This window comes from Belonocnema kinseyi, chromosome 10, assembly GCF_010883055.1.
Source record: "Belonocnema kinseyi isolate 2016_QV_RU_SX_M_011 chromosome 10, B_treatae_v1, whole genome shotgun sequence".
Classification (NCBI taxonomy): Eukaryota; Metazoa; Arthropoda; class Insecta; order Hymenoptera; family Cynipidae; genus Belonocnema; species Belonocnema kinseyi.
In genome coordinates this window covers 91,820,419-91,838,440 of record NC_046666.1, presented here as the reverse complement: position 1 = coordinate 91,838,440, position 18,022 = coordinate 91,820,419, and the positions used below count along the sequence as shown (strand labels likewise).

The 18,022-nt window shown below is 31.5% G+C and overlaps 1 protein-coding gene across 3 annotated transcripts in view; it reads left to right on the top strand.

Moving 5' to 3' along the window:
• The first annotated feature begins 4,590 nt into the window (after positions 1–4,590).
• LOC117182042 (sphingomyelin phosphodiesterase 4) overlaps positions 4,591–18,022 on the top strand; it is a 55,338-nt gene continuing 41,906 nt past the window's right edge. For 2 of the 3 annotated variants that reach the window (XM_033375064.1, XM_033375061.1), the window contains exons 1-6: positions 4,591–4,746; positions 6,392–6,691; positions 6,859–6,961; positions 7,638–7,869; positions 16,225–16,435; positions 16,517–16,629. In XM_033375064.1, coding sequence (XP_033230955.1) covers positions 4,720–4,746; positions 6,392–6,691; positions 6,859–6,961; positions 7,638–7,869; positions 16,225–16,435; positions 16,517–16,629 — 986 coding nt within the window. In that variant the 5' untranslated portion in view covers positions 4,591–4,719. Of the gene's footprint in view, positions 4,747–4,782; positions 4,901–6,391; positions 6,692–6,858; positions 6,962–7,637; positions 7,870–16,224; positions 16,436–16,516; positions 16,630–18,022 lie in introns of those variants that run through there. The other variant, XM_033375063.1, reaches the window with a different exon arrangement.

Here is an 18,022-nt window from a genome sequence, read left to right as displayed (position 1 = left end):
GGCGCTCTTGGAGGTGCCAAGCTTTCACTTGCCAATAGCCTAAAAAGCATCCCTGCGTGTCAACAATATGCTAGAACACTTGCGGGAAAAATGCAGAAGGCGTTTGTCCTTGGGTCGCAATTTTTCAGATTAGCACCCGCTCCCGGCGAAATCCTGCGGTTGTCTTTATGACACATTTTTAATTATATATATATATAATAGCATAGATATTTATATCATTTATATTTTATACTTGAAATAACGTAACCTCAAAATATACCCATATAAAGAGGCGCGCGAAGTATTCAAATCATGAGAATCGCCAGCATCGAAATCTGGAAATATTAAAATCCCAATCTCTTGATTTTATTTCAAAGTAGTTAGCAGATAAAGACAAATAGAACCGCCGAAGGGTTCCGACCGGAAATCATGCACCTTCGAGTTTTCAAATTCCAAAGAGGAGAAATGGGTTGCGCGGACAACCCAGTCATATAAATCGTGTCCTACTATATTTCACACGGATAAGACCTGTGCTAGAATTGGAGTGAACGTCGTTTCAAATCTGGGATCACCTAGCTCTAGTATGTTGTGCGCGACGTTTAAGAATAAAATTCTCTCTCACTTGTATCACAGCGTTGTTGTCTGAGGTTTTCACTGCGTGGTGCTGAAATCTAGACAAAATTCTTGAACTTACCGACGGAACGCTTATTAACTGCTTGGACCATGGATATAGGAAACAAGGGACTTGGCATGCCATTGCGGGGGTGATGCAATGAGGGGGGAGGTCCGCCACCTTTTGAAGTCCAGCGACAAACATGGCAGCATGTTTATATTTTCATGCACAGTTTGTCGGCAAAAATGCTCATGCGCATAATCAAGTGGCATATCGTAAGATGGCGGCTCTCCCCACTCATGGAATTCTCCCTCCTCCCGTGGATTCAACCCCGCTCGCTCAAGTTAGCCTGGCATGCCTAGTCCCGTGTTTCCTATGTCCATGGTTAACTGCTACTAAAAGAAGATGTACTTGAAGGCGCCTTCGGCCCATGTAAATGACAGGTATTTTATTTTTTAAAGTTTTCAACGCTGCAAAAAAAGTATTACGATTACTCCGTGAGTTTCTAATGCAAATTTTAACGTAGAATCCGAATTTCAACAATTTAATAGTTGATTTTGCTGTTTTTATGAGTTTTTAAAAAAGGAACCAAATGGGGACCCAATGGGTCTTTACGGGTACTTTGTAGAGGCTCCATCCGTTTCGTTCGGTCCGCCAGGGCTTCGCTCGCTTGTTTGAGCGCGCCCAGGGCGCGCGACTATTCATTCTCGCGCTTCGCGCTCGATTATATATTTATCTCGCACTCGGTCTTTGCATTACTTTATTTTATTTTTCCTGATCCTAACAAGACCCTGTTGTGGTTGTTTAATCCTTTTCCCTTTTTTAAGTATAGATATAAATATATCAAATACTGTAATTCAAACCCCTGATAAGCTACAATCATAAAGTAAAGCTGAACCTTTTTTTTTAATTTGACATTAAAGAAGCTTCTCAAAGCACCTACGGCCTTGACGATTACATTCTCATTGCTATAATCGCGCTTCGCGCTCTACTGTTAGATTATACAGGCTCTAATTTTTAAAAATGTGGGCTTATCGAAAAAATCGGCTAAAATAGTTTTAAAATATATTTGGTATCTAATGAAAATCTTTGGATCTATGAAAAATATAATTTGTTCTATTTTTTGAAGATTTTCAAATTTTTAAAAAGTATATAACGTTTGTAATTTTTATCCAAATTAAAAATTTTATTTGGATCATTTGCAAGTCTTTTACCCATCTGTAAGAAACTTTGACAAAAATTTATAAAATTTCAACAACAAAAATATCAAAATTTTGAACATGCACTCAATTTTTTAATTTTGGTTCGAAATATCTGATTAACGAACTTAGCCTTTATTTTTGGGGACCTTCAGAAGTGTATCAAATGCGGACTCGATTGGACCAATTCTTCAAAAGGTAGCGTGGCTACAACATTCAGGTAACCATACATACAGACATACAGGCAGACGTACAGACAGACGCCGACAATATTTTATGATTTTTGGATTCCGTGCGCGCGTAAAGATCCGTTAAAAACCAGAGATCGAAAATTTGGACGGTTACATTACACTAACGTTTTTAATTTTTATCCAAATTAAAACTTTAATTTGGATGATTTGCAAGTATTTTTGTCAAGTATCGGAGACATTAACAACATTTTTTGAAATTGTGTCCTAATCAAAAAATTCGGCTAGAATAATTTAAAATGTATTTGGTATCTACAGAAAATTTTGAATAAAATTTTTGGATTCATGAAAAAATTTTTTTTTCTATTTTTTGAAAATTTTCAAATTTTCGAAACGTGTATAACTTTTCCAATTTTCATGAAAATTAAACATTTTATTTGGATAATTTGCAACTCTTTGACCAATCTATGAGAAACTTTGACAAAAATTTTTATAAGTTAAAAAAAATGGAAAATTTTGAAAATGCTACAATTTTTTTTAATTTTGGGCAAATCGAAAGATTCAGGTAGAATAGTTTTGAAATATATTTGGTATCTGGTGAAAATTTTGATTGAAATTCTTGGATCTATAAAAAAATAATTTGTTCTATTTTTTGAAAATTTTCAAATTTTTAAATGTATATAACTTTTGTGACTTTCATCAAAATAAAAAAAGTTATCTATATAATTTGCAAGCCTTTCACCCATCTATAAGAAACTTTGACAACAAATTATAAAATTAAAAAAAATTCATTTTGAAAATGCTCTCAATTTTTAAATTTTGGTTCGAAATATCTGATTAACGAACTTAGCCTTTAGTTTGGGGACCTTCAGAAGTGTATCAAATGCGGACTTGATTGGACAAATCCTTCAAAAGTTAGCGTGGCTACAACATTCAGGTAACCATGCATGATACAGACATACAAACATACAAGCAGACAGACAACGATGAAATTTTATGGTTTTCGGATTCTGTTAGTGCCGAAACGTAAAGATCCGTTAAAAACCATAGATTGAAAATTTTGACGATTACATTACATTCGTAGGAATCAGAATGTAAAAAATTCAAAGTCGGATTGAACCAACACCCCTAAGGGTTGATAATTTGAAATCTATAATTTCTATTATATTTCAAACTATGTATCTTCAAGAATTGAAAAATGTAATAACCAAATTTGCATTATCTACCCAGTGGGCACACAAGTCCTTAACTTGTCCTTTATACGTCTTTCGGCTGACGTCTTAGGGACGTCCTGACGACCTTTTAAAGACATGAAAAGATCCAAAGGGTGTCTTAAAGCCATCAAATTATATGACATAGAGGTTCATTCTAAGGACGTCTTTAGGACGTCCCGGTGCCCACTGGGTACTTTTGAGTATGCAAGTTTGAGAAACGCTGTGCTCCCTCCATTAATTGTCTTATAGAAACCTATATAGAAATGAACAAAAGGATATATAGAACCACATAGAGACTTTATAATAGAGGGGCTATATTTAATAGAGGTGCTACATCATGACGCGAAATGAGTTGAATCGTTATTAGAAAAGTGACTCTGCGTTGTCATGGTAACCAATATGGAGGAAACTTTATGAGACGCGGCTTGTACGTATTTCGTACCACCAAGTTGCGGGACCGTAGCTTCTTGGATCATGATGTACCATTATTCAACGTAATTCCATGTATATGATCCCATGATCTAAGAATACACGGTCTAGCCATCAGCTCCCCCCATTTTGTCCCCATTCGCACTCCACCACTTTTAGCCATCTTGCTTACCATAGCAATCCTTAGCGTTTCGGTCTTCACTCAAAAGATTTGAAATTATGAATTATGGCTACATTGTAAATCAATGTCAATACCTGTGAAAGTTCTCAATATTCAAATAAGGTGCAAGAAGCGGACACTGCTGACGATATCCGTTGTGGAAGCGCGTCGTGTTAAGATTCACTTTGTGAAAATTGTAGTGGTGTTTCTATTGAAAACATCATTGAAATCATTATTTCATATGAATATAAGATCTGAACATGTGCCTTTGTGTACCCTAAGAGCGTTCTTTTGTTCTCATTTAGTGCTTATGTATATACGAAATATAAAAACGGATATTATCATAACACAGGATATGATATCGATATTTTGCATTTATTTATTTCTGCTTTCAGCTCGAAAACAATATTCTTTTTTATCCTTAGGTGGGTGATACTTTATTTCATTCGCGTTAAAAGGTATAATTCCTCAGGTGTATTGAGAGGTTATGTTATCCATATTTCTAAGTATTTCTTCTATATTACAAGTTAGATGTTATATATTTGTTTATACTTTAGATTACGCATCTCCAAAATTTCATTATTTTCAAACTAATTTAATTTATTGATAAACTATATAATTTCTTTATCTTTTACTTACAATCTTCGCTCATTGCATTTACTTCCTTTCAAATATACTTCATTTTCACGCGCTCATTTATCCAATATGGTTAAAAGTGGTGGAGTTGCTCCTTATTGGTTAACTTTTTTTTAGTTGCGTGTGGCTAGACCGTGTATTCTTAGATCATGTATGATCCTCTCCTAACGCTGCACGCGGTGTTTGCCTCAGCGAGTTATAAGACGAATAATTTGCTTGTATATTTATGGAGATAAGCATATTTGAGTTTTTGAAGTGGGATCATTAAGTTTAAAATAGAGAAACTGTCAATGATGCAATTATGACTGCATCTATAGATGTCGCTACGGTATTAATTGTTAAAAATTCTTTAATGAGAGTGCAATTGTATACCTGTTATCATGTTGTTTATTTGTTATTTTTGTTCATTTGTTAGACAATTTGAATAACGTGCATAATCAATTGTATTTATTGTAAAAATGCCTATTATTTATGCCATTTTGGTAAGAATGTTTCAATGTTCAAAGAATGTTTGCATAAAGCTACGCATAAAACAATTTAGTATTCAAAAACAAACCTTAAAATAACGCATTAGATTCATGTAGTTGATGTTATTTATTTCTCAATTAATAATATTTTTATAAATTACGGCACGGAAAATATAAAGGTTTATAATTATAAAAAGGTAAATGTTGTCAAATATAAAGGTGAAATTTTCGTTCATACATTTTTAGATGAGATCAAATTTCAATAAGTAAGTTTCTGCATTTTATCTAGTATAAGTTTCAACATACCATAAACTAAAATGATATTTATTTAATGAACATAGCAAAATATTTGGTTCAAAATATGCAAAAAATATGAATTCTAGACGATCAGAAATGAAATACGAATTCTAACCTAACTTTTAGTTTACAATTCTTTAGATAGTAAATATTCCATGTATACCCTACCGAAAAGAATCTTTGAGTACACACTAAAAATTCTTTAGGTCAAAGAAGCTCAGAGAAATTCTCCGCAGGCACTCAGGTAGATATTTTTAAAAGTTCAGGAAGCTCGTTTAAATGGTCTGAAGGCTTTAAAATGTCCTTTCCGAAATTGAAATAAGAATACGATCATAAATGACAAGCAGAGAGGCTATCTCAATAGAGTAGCCGACACTCAAGGGTCCTTTGTTAAGCTTTTGGATTAAAATTTAGAAGTATATTTTTTAAATTTCATAGTTAACAGCCTAAAACATAATAATTCGGAATCTACCGGTTTCGATGATTTAGATTGGAATTAATAGAACGTTTCTCGTAAATGGAATGAGATACGCCAAAAAAGACAACATTTTTGAATTCAACTAGAAAATTGTATATCAGTATATAAGTTATCATTATAAATAAGTATAATGAGAAAATTCATCAATTAAAAAAAAGTGTTAATAATTTGAAGAGAGATTTAAAAAGGGGAAGCGGATTAGCCACGTCCAACTACTTTAAATAACTCTGCCCGCCCGGTACGTGACGAATACAAAAGGAATATTATATTACCCTCGCACTACTCTTAAAAGGATCTTGAAAAGGACCCAAATCTCTCAAACTATCTCTGTGACTATTTTGTTTTAAATCGACTGTTTAAAAATATCTACCTGAGTGCCTACGGAGAATTTCTCTGAGCTTCTTTGACCTAAAGAATGTTTAGTATATACTCAAAGATTCTTTTCGGTAGGGTGTATACGATGAAAATTACACATGGAATACGTTCCGACAAATCTTAATTTCTTGAATTCACTTATCATTTTAAACTATGCAAAATATTTAAAGAATGGATTTTAAGCACAAATTAAAATGCATTTTTAAAATCCTACCTGGTTTCGCGAGTTCACATTTTGGCCGCTTTGAAAAAATAGACAACGTATTACAGCGCAGCAGATCCCAATAACGATATTCAAATTTTAATAAAATTTTTTTGAACTTGCGGCTATTGTAATGTCTTAAAATAAATTCCAGGTGCGAGTTCAGGCGTACCTTAATCTTCCTCTTGTGAATCGATGCAGAGAACTCGCTATACTAATAGAACAATCAAGCACAACTGAACTTCAACACGTCTTTCCAGTTTTGATAGATTCTTTATTTGGAGTAGCAGACAATGTTGGTTGGGGTCTACACTCTATCAACTTAAAGAGGAATCCGCAAGAATATGAGGCACTCTGTAATTTCCTTGGTCCATTGGGACCCATATTTTCTCTCTGTTATAAATTACTTCCAGATTGCTTTTTAAAGTACAACTTCGCAGTGTCCTACTTACCAGTAAGTTTGATTAACAACATTCGTTTCGTTTGTTCGAAAACAGGATTGCTTTTTGACAGCATTGCGTGATTTTGATCAAAATCAACAACAGTTCAATCTGTAACTCCTCATTATTCATTTTTTTTAAAAAGAAAGATGGTGTTAATAGTTTTGTTTATTTTTTACAGGCGAAAATACGTTCCATGCTGGAAGAAGGCATAATCCCTCCTTTTTATTCAGACAAGATCAGGGATGAACAAAATGCACGTCTTCCATCGGCACTGGCTATGAGTATCCTTTTTTAATTAAGCAATTTAAGTATGTTGTTTTTTTTGGAGTAAAATTAGTTTATTGTCTGTGATTAAAAAATTTAGCATATTCCCTGCCGGAAAAAAAGGAAAGAATCGGAATGATTCAGAAAGGTTTCGAAAAGAATTCCGAAAGAAAATCGGAAAGGGCTATGTGAACTTTGCTTCCGCTTCTTTCCGAACGTCGAGCTGTCCCACGAATCTTTCCGATTCTTTCCGAATGTCCCTTTCTCCTACTTCTTTCCGATTTCTTTCCGATCGATGCAGAGTGTCCCTCCAGTTAGCCTCTATTTCATTATATTTATATATTTATTTATTAAATATATATATATATATATATATTTAATTAATAGATCATATATTTCACATTTATTGAGAAAGAAATCCGAACGAACGTAAACAGTGGGACACAGAAGAAAAATCGGAAAGAATCGGAGTAAACTATTGGGACGCTGCGTCATTTATTCTGAAGGAAATCGGAAGGGTTCAGAAAGACGTAAATGGAGAGAGGCACTTCGAAAAAGTTCGGAAAGGCATCGGGAAACTTCGGAAAGAGAAACCGTTCGGAAAGAAACGGAAGGAAAGTTCACATAGAAATTAGAAATTATTGTAATGGCAAAATCAATTATACAGCATTATATTGACCTTAACATTCACATATCCCTTTGAGTATTATATTTTCCATTTTGCCTATCACTTAACAAATGCCTGGCTACAACAACCGCAACAAGAAAATGTTTGGGCCAATTGGGAAACAATCTATGTTCAATTGGCACACAATTATCTCTATCATTTTTTGCCTAGAGATAATTCCCCTGTTTTGCCTATAATTGGTCCCTATGTGAAGAAGACCCCCCCAAGGAAGTTAATGCAGTCGCCAGAATCAAAAAGGTCTGAACTTATCTTTATTTGTAGAAGTAAATAAGCTGTTAGTCTTAAAAAGTATTTGCAAGAACACATATCGAATTCATTTCAAATTAGGTAGATTCTACGTGTTTTGTAGATGAAATTGGGTGATACTTTTTTCTTCCATTTGCGAAAAAAAATTATTCATATGAAGTTATGCTTATTTTAATTTTGTGGTTTCTTTGTAAAATAAACACCATTTTTTTGAAATCTCAATATCGTTTGAATAGTGAGATAATTATACATTTCTTACTCATTCTTTTAGTATTTGTCGTTTCCTTTTAAAATCCGCTGGAAAATTTAAAAAGGGTTAACAAGTAACAAAGTTGCGACGGTTTTTCTGAAAATATTAAGTCATTTATTGAAAAAGCGAAATAATTTATTTAAAAAGTTAGAAAATTTTCAACATTTTTAAGGTGACTTTTTTGAAGATTTAAAAATGTCTGTACGCCTATTCGTGGTACAGTCGAATCTCGGATATTGTCACCCATCGGGATCGGACGTATCTGACACTGTAAGAGCACATGGTCTAACCCTTCAGCCAATCGGCGTCGATTTACAGGAACGTGTCGATGCAATGGCTTGTGAGTGCCCCTGATAGCATACTAATGTTATTGGAAACAGCTGACGACATTTATCTTCATGATTTTTCGATAAGAAGAAAATTGTCAGAGTTATAGCATTTTTAAAATAAAAAAACGAAAATGTACGTTTTAAGCCCAACCAGACACGAAATGAAAAAAGTCACGAGAAGAAAAACTTTGCTTTTTGAAAGCCCTACAAGTTTATCATAACAACATTATGAATTTTCTTGAAAACTCGGGGATTCAAATTTTAATTGAATAAAAAATATTGAAAAATGAAAAATTCAAATTTTCCATAAAACTATGCAAGATAAAAAAAAGACGAATTCACAAAAATGATGCATCCAAAAAAGACCTGCAGATTTGTTATGAGTCACTTTTTTTGTAGGACTAATTTTTCAGAAATCAAGTATCAACAAAGATATTAGGTCCTAGATACGGCATGAGATTAGTTGCACCACATACCGGTAGTTAGCGCGGCAGGTAAATTAGTGGTTTTATATATATATATATATATATATATATATATATTGCTTTTAGTTCGGCCACATACTTGTAGAGGCCTGACAGGCAATTATATATTCGATCGCGCCAAATTATAGTGCATTTGAAATATAAAATGGTAACAATCTAAGTTTACTATATAAGTGAGTGAAAAAATAATTTAAATTTAATAGGAAAATCTGAAGATACAGTTAACTTTTATTTAAATTTAAATGCACTCAAAAAAATGTCTGGTTAAATCAATCAGAATTGTGGTTAAATATGCTCTTACTATTTTCTTCTGAGTAAATTAATAAAAATTCCGAAAAGCAAACTATTATATCCTTATAGACCTCGAAAAATGTCTTCTAAAATGTTGATTTTTTTTAATATTTGTGAATTTAGTGGTATATAAGAAAAAAATATAAGTTTGCTTAAATTTTTTTATTAGCATTTAATACTAAAACTCGACATAAAAATTACCATAATTTTTGTAAAAATATGTCAAATCTTTAATTTGCTATAATAAACATTTTTTACCTCGTTTTGACACCCGAGGGCTAGGACCATTTTTGATAGCAAAAAGTCATTAAAGTATTATATTTCTACACTTGCGATAACACGTGGTATCTTTTTGCGTTTAAATATTAGCTATTTCCGTTCTTCTAGGATTTCGTATTTTTGATCCCTCCCAGGCCTTACGTTTAGCAACATTAATTTAGTATTTTTGTTATTTTGTTATTTTAATATCTGAGGTAATTACATTTTTCAAAGCGCAATCATGAAAAATAATATATATCAATGGTAGAAATGCACATAACTATTATGTACTTTAACAGCCTATATTTTTTTCAAGAATTGGACGCCGTTTTTATTTTATTTTCTTTGTAATAAATATATAGGCTTCCTTATTTTTTTATTTAGTCTCATGTAATTATTTCCTTTACTTCTTTATTTTGTATTTATTGAGAAAAATAAGTTGAAACTTTAAAATTTCTCCACCGGTCATGTATCGAAAAATATATTTTCCAGGTGGTCGATTAAGCTCAGGCGGTAGCACGTCGTGCATTTTACTTGTTTAACTGTTACATATTTAATTCCATTCAAAATGTTTAATTTTGCAAAAATAATTATTTTAAATGCTTCCCTTTAATAAAAAACTTGATTTTAAAAATTTTTTCGTAATCAAATTTAATTTCTAATTTTAATATTTCATTAACTTTCATTTTCTTGTATAACATTTTAAAGGCTTATGAACTATAAATTAATGACCTCATTAACAAAAAGGTTTTTTGAGAAAAATAACGACCATCATGCAAAAACCCCCACTTTTTTATTTGAAAAATGCATTAAAAAATGTTATTTCTTGCATAATTAAAAAAAATTGGAAGGAATTTCATATTTGAATAAAATTATGAATCGAACCAAAAAATACATTATATGGCACTTTGTTGTTAGACTTATTTTTTCAAAAACTGTATACTTATTTTCAAAGATCTTTATTAAGAACCGAAGTTTAATTCCGCTCTTTTGTATTTTTACAATTTTCTTCTAACTGCAATTCATAACACAGTAGACAATTTGACATAATGTAAAAATTACAATTGAAAATGACAAATCAAAACTGTCATCTAGGTACATGAAGTTAAAGTAAATATTTCTTTCTGACATTTTAATATTGAATCTATCAAATTAAAAAGGAAGATATTTAAAAAATTGTCTACGCCTAGAGTTATAATGTTCACAGCTTTTTGTTCTTTAAAAATCAATATATTCCAATCAAGATTTTTTTCTTTCTTCTTCAATATTGTAAACATGAACAAGAATACATGTTTTCCTTTAATAAATAAGTAACGAACTTTTTTTTATCAAATCATATTTTTTCTTATGTGATAAGCCGTGGTTATTTTTGCCGTCTTGGATAAAAAAGTTACTCTCTGAAGTTTGACGTAAGGGTCATTTTTGCGTTGCAGCGTATACTTACAGAAGCCTTACGTCAAAACGAAGATAGGGAGTTTCTTCATGCAAACAGCAGATTTGGCTTAATCCATTTTTCCCTCTCGAAGCATTGTTCACCTTGGCGCAAGGGGTATTTCCTAAATTAAATTTTTTACGTAAAAATAAAAAAAGGGTTTCTACAAAAATGTAATTTGTTCTCAATTATTCAAATTTAAAAAAAGGTTTAAAAGTGTAAAATTAAAAATATTAAGTATTAAAAAAATTCTGTATTTAAAAATCAAATCTTAATTAAAAAGTTTCACATTGAAATTGAATTTGGTTTTGAATATAAAGGTTTAATATCGTAACATTGACAACTGTAAGCCTTCTAACTTGATTAGGCTTAAATTAATGGCCTCCCAAATCATATAACCCCAAATACAAACATTTAGAATTCTGCATTTCGATTTTCAATTCAAAACGTTCAAAATTAAATAATTTGAATTTACCTGGTTATACTTGAGGCATATTCAATCTTTAACAAATATTACGGCTTGAATTTTTAATTTATCAACCCTATCAAAACAATGTCAAATAACACAATGTGTAAAATTTCTGTTTATAATGATTACTCAATTTGAATATTTTAAATTGAAAATATATTAAAACCTTTAAATTATTAGTTCCTGTCATTATAAAAAGTTTTTGGTTTCAAAGGCTTCACATTTTTCCAATTTTTCACGAGGTTTGAAATTGAATAATTTACCCATTGCAGCTTTAAATTATTCATATCCTGAAGCTGCCAAAAAATGTGTTGCAGATTCATAACTGATTTTATTTGAAACGTTTAAAATTAAATAATTTGAATTGACAGGTTATACTCTAAGAATATTCGAAATATTACAAATACTGAAACTTTGAATTTTAAATTTATAAACTAGTTTATTTTAATAATAATTATTTGATTTTTACGCTTCTAAATAAATAATTACACTGTAATTTTTATTGTTTTCATTTCAAATTTCTTTCATTTAAAACCATTTAATTTCAGAGGCATTGAAGTTATAATCCAATTTTTGAAACGGAATAATTTAGAATGGGATAATTATTTAATTGCTAATATACTTCTAATTTGAAGTAAAATGCTGGAATAATGAAGTATTTCCATAGAAAATAGTTATGCTGAAGTTTAAACGCTTCCTTTTATATTTTGACATTGTCGACTTCTGAAAACTTTCAAACCCAAAATTTTAGAAATATAAGTCTGAACACTTTCCACTTTAAAATTTTAAGCGGAAAGGTTTCCAAAAATTCAATGATGCAATATTTGAAATTTACTTACAACTGCACAATTCTAATTTAAAATCAAGGGAGTTTTAATGCATTTAAAAAAGTAACTCCTCCTATCGCCCATAATTTGATGCGATATAAAATAATAGATTGCATTACACATTCCAGACTTTTCGTTGGATTTTGTATACTGTTCAAATCAATTTAATTTGCTTAATAGAATATTGCACAATTTATGATACTCCTGGTTATTGGGCTCACCAAACTATGACGGGATTATTTTAATATTATTTCTTCTCTAGATCTATTCTTTATTATTATGAGTCAGTTATAATCCTAATTACTTTTCTGAGTTTTTTTGTTGAATTTACCTAATTATTATAAAAATAAGGGAAATTTTTTTTCAAATTTCTCCAGCTTATTTGAATGCTCTCCATTGTTGAAGCTAAGAAACAATTCACATATTTGTATTCAATTCAATCAAATTGAAAATCTAACGACAGTTTCATTTTAATTCAACTAGATTGTACTTAAATTTAACACCATTAAAAACCTAAAATTTTAACTGAACTGTACTTAAATTTAACTAAATTTGACTTAAATTTTGAATTTAACTAAATTGTATTCACTTTTTGAAATGATCAAGTGTTTTTTCGATGTCTTTGTGAAATGTGAAACAATGATTGAGTACTAAAAACAAATCGTATTGGATAGAATTTCTATTTTTTACATTGAAAAAATACATTTTTGTAAAAAATGTTTTAAAAAAACACACACAATTGTTTTACTATTTCATGTGAATTTCAATGCATTGTAAGCTGAAATAAACTTTAATTAATATATATATAGCGAAAAATGTTATCCAGATTATGCAAATAATACGAATTATAGACGATTGGAATTGAAATTCGAATTCTAACCTAACTTTTAGATCATATTTATAAATTGTAAATATTTCTTGCATAAATTAATAAAAATTTATTTTGAGTTCATTTTCGCTTCGAAATAAGTCCATTTAAGTTAAAAATCTATTATGCACAAATTAAAATGCATCTCTAAAATCGCCCTACTGAAAATTCCTATATAGGTTCATATATAGGAACCTACATAGGATCCTACATAGAAACATACAGTGGCGTGCGAAAGTTTTGGGCCACCTCTTTTTTTATGACTGAATAAATTCTCTTAATTTTAATTATACCGGAGCTAAAAAAATGTCTCTTTAAAAGGTTGATTATTTTCAAAATTCTCTTTAAAATAAGCCCAGAGTGAAGTAAATTTGTCTAGTTTTTAAGTAGATATTGCAAAAATAGTATAAATTTCAATGTTTTTGTAAATTTTCAATAACTTCCGAAATAGTCAACATTTTTCAATGTTCTTGGGCTCTTCTTGAAACTTTTTTTCACCGTATTACAGCAGCTTACGAGTATGAATCGTAAAAAATTTCTTTTCGAATTGCAAAAACATGAAGTTGTAACAAAAAAGTTGGAAAAATTGAAATATTATTTTTAGTAACTCAAATATTTTTGTAAAATATACGAAACATATAATCATGAAGTTCTTATGTAATTCCCCCCCCCCCCCAAAAATATATATATTTAACTTTTGTTCCGATTTTCCTACAGATAAGATGTTTTCAAATTTATCCAACTTTTTTATTACAACTTCAGGTTCTTGCAATTGCAAAATAAATTTTTTACAATTTATACTCGTAAGCTGCTGTGATAGGTGAAAAAAAGTTTCAAAATGAGCCCAAGCACATTAAAAAATGTTGACTATTTCGGAAGTTATTGAAAATTTCAGAATACATTGAAATTTACACTATATTTGCAATATCTACTTAAAAACTAGACAAATTGCCTTCACCCTGGGCTTATTTGAATCAGAATTTCGAAAACAATCAACCTTTTAACGAGACATTTTTTTAGCTCCGGTATAATTAAAATTAAGAGAATTTATTCAGTCACAAAAAAAAGAGGTGACCCAAAACTTTGGCGCGCCACTGTATAGGAACCTATATGTTTCACCTATAGGTTCCACCTATAGTTCCATCTATGGCATCTACGGCTGCGCAGAAGCTTTTTTAGTCATCCAGGATCACCTAGAGACATGCGTACCTTTAGTTACCATTAGTTATGTACATGGACATAGGAAACACGGGACTATGCATACCATTGCGGGGTTGATGCAATGAGGGGAGAGGTCCGCCATCTTTTGATGTCCCGCGACAAACATGGCAGCGCCCGTATGTATTTTCATGCACAGTTTGTCGGCAAAAATTCTCGTACGCATGATCAAGTGGCACATCGTAAGATAGCCACTCTCCCCACCCATGGAATTCTCCCCCCTCCCGTGGATTCAAACCCGCACCTATAGGTTGAGACGTATAGGATCCTATATATGAATTTTCAGTAGGGCGTGTCTATTCTTTCTAGTTCGGATTTTTGTTACCAGGCTATGGTAATGCATAAAATTATTTAAAAAAATGTTTTGTAGATTGAAACTTTTTTCACTGACATAATTCAAAATTTGTGCAAGAGCGGAAAATATTCCTTGATTCGAGGCAAATCGATTGACCTATAGTATTAATACACTTTATTGAAAAGTAAGGAAGTTATGCCCATTTATAATAGTTGAAACATATCTTTGAATAGAAGAAAATTTTTAATTGACATAATTCAAAGTTGATGCATGAATAGAAAAGACTTTTTGCGCATAAACTTTCAAATAAAATAATTCTGACGATTTTTTTTTAAATCATAAAATTGGGACATAATTATAACATAATTATTATCTTTAGCACAAAAATTTCAATTTATACATTGAAAACCACTTTGCTATACTTAATAAACAATGATTTTTAAATTTACTGTATTTTTAATTACAAAAATTCGGCTGATTGTGAGACACACTTGTACCTAACGCTAGGGTAGCGGTTTACCGGCCGGGTAAATTTCGGTGCGAGTTGAAGTGAAAAAATGAAAAATATTTTATCCAGAGAAAAAAACGGTTTTTCATCAATAATTCGAAAAATAAAAAAGCTACAACTTCTTTTATAAAGAGAAAAAGATGCGTCTACAAATTTTTATTGTAGACATATATCTTAAAAATAAAAATTCGAGACTTTATTTTTAAGTGCTCTGGGGCCTCCCCACTCCAGCAAAATAATTCTATATCTCCTTTTTGCATCCGGAGCCTCAATTGTTAAATAATTGAGCATAAGCAATTACTTTTACTACGCTTTTTTGTCACTTAGGCGCAGCGAGTGTAACTGATCCAGGTAATATACCCAACCATAACTGTTTCAAACCTTGTGTTGTTTTCCAAAAAAAATTTATTTTTTATTTTTAATGTTATGTTTGACGATTCAAACAATAACTACGCATCCTATCAAAAAACAATTAATAACAAATATGAAGCTCCTTTATTTTGCACAATTATTGTTCATTCATATTTCTTCGAATCTTGCATAGTTTGACCTAAAAATGGAATTATTGATTTTCCATTCTTTGTCGTCCGATAAAAATTTGAATTTTCGTTTTTTAACAAAATTCAAAAAGTTGTTATTGCAATCTTGTTAATATAATAAAGTTGAACATAATGTAAAAAAATTGCATTTTCGATAAAATCGAGTTCGAAGCACGAGATACGTGATGAGAACGTATTCGTTAAAGCCAAATGAGCTTTAACAAAACGGAATCTAAACTTTAATTGTAAAGTTCTGTGCACAACTGTTGGGAAAATACAAATACCGAGCGTGTAGCGCAAGATAAATACATATTTGAGCGCGAAGCTTGAGCGAAATACAGCATTGAGCGCGAAACTGGAAAATCGCGCGCCTTCGTCGCGCTTAAACTTGCGGGCAGAGTTGCTATGAGAATGTGCCCGCGAAGAAGGAAATTTTTTTTTCGTAAATCGGAAAAAAGCCTATCACCTTATTTCTTCTGAAAAAGAACATTTCGTCCTTGAGGGGCTGCGTCTTTAAGTGTAGAACCTGCATGGTCTGCAATGCATTCAGTCTAAAATTTTTTAATTTTTATTTTAGATTACAGACAACACGGTTATTAAGAACTTCAATACTATCTCCAGGTTCAACCAGTCCGACATCTGGAGTACCGCAACAACAATGCTTACCTCAAGTTTGGAGAAGCGAAACTGTAGTACAAGTTTTTCTGGATTTTTGGTTGGAATATACAGAGGAAGAACAATTTTCCCCAAATCTAGTCACAGCTTCTGCGAGTTCCTTACCGCGTAAAGTAAGTGCATTATATTTTTGGCATTTCTGAACAGGTGGATGATGGAATAAAATATGTTGATGGTACATCATTATATTTTAGCACAGTATTCATTCTGGGGAACACATTCGGCTTGTTCGAGCATTTATAAAGACATTACATGAATTCGCAAATAGCGCAACAGGAGATAGAAGTGCAATGGACGAATTGAAAAGGTAGGATTAAGATGTTCAGTCTAATGAATGTAAAACATAAGAAAACTGTGCTTCCTCATGGTTCGTTACTTGGAAGTTTTTGTATTATGCATGTCCCATGATTTTCTGTTATTTCTTTTAAAATATGACCATTTTTGCAAATTATAACGGAAAATTCTCAAAGTTAAATTTAATATTCCGAGTCCATGATGTTCTGACATCTGTAAGTATTTGATGTCTATTGGAGGTGGATAAATTGCGATACGCAGCCTGATGACAAAAATAAGAACTCAAAAGAGTAGGTATTCTGCTATCAAAGCCCATGTGAAAAGTGTAAATAAACCAGTGAAACCAACATTTTAATTTGATAAACGAAAATTTTCACCTGTTGTCCATATAATTATGGAGACAGAAGTGCTCTTCTCTCCTAAAGAGTCCTCCCAGTGGGCACTGGGACGTCCTAAAGACGTCCTTTTAATGCACCTCTATGTCATATGATTTGACGTCTTTGAGACATCCTTTGGATCTTTTCATGTCTTTAAAAGGTCCTTAAGACTTCCGCCGAAATACGTATATAGGACGAGTTTAGGACTTGTGTGCCCACTGGGCAGAATCCGAATATTTTGTTCTGGTTTTGGCTATAATATCACAGCGCGTAAAACTCCTTTTCAAAAGCCGGTATGACGAATACATAAATAAACTTAGAAACATTGAAGTAGTGGGCAGAAGAAGTAGTTGGAAAATAGTTATGAGAATGAGGAAGGAAGTGCTTTCAAATATGTTAGTTTGCTCGCGTCATTTCGTATAAGAAGTACTCGTACACAGAGCCAAGTATGACTGGAATTTATTTGTTTTATTATTTTTTCCCTACCGAAAGAAATCTCTGAGTATATTTTAAAGATTCTCTAGGGTCAGAGAAGCTCAGAGAAATTCTCCGCAGCCACTCAGACAGATATATTCCAAGGTCCAGGTAGTTCATTTAAATGTTTTAAAGGCTTTAAAATGTCCTTTCCGAAATCGACATAGAAATACGATCATAAAGAAAAAGCAGAGAGGCTGAAATTGAAATAAGAATTCGATCATAAATAACAAGCAGTGGGGCTATATCAATAGAGTAGCCGACACTCGAGGGTCCTTTGTTAAGCTTTCGGATTAAAATTTAGAAGTAGATTTTTAAATTTCATAGTTAACAGCGTAAAACATAATAATTCGGAATCTACGGGTTTCGATGATTTCAGATATCTAACTTTTTTTTTTAAATGCTTAAAATTGGAATGAATACGACGTTTCTCGTAAATGGAATGAGATACGCCAAAAAAGACAAAATTTTTAAATTCAAATAGAAATTGTATATTAGCATATAAGGCCAGTCTATTAGATTAATTGTTTCAAAAGTTATTGTGGAAACAGACAT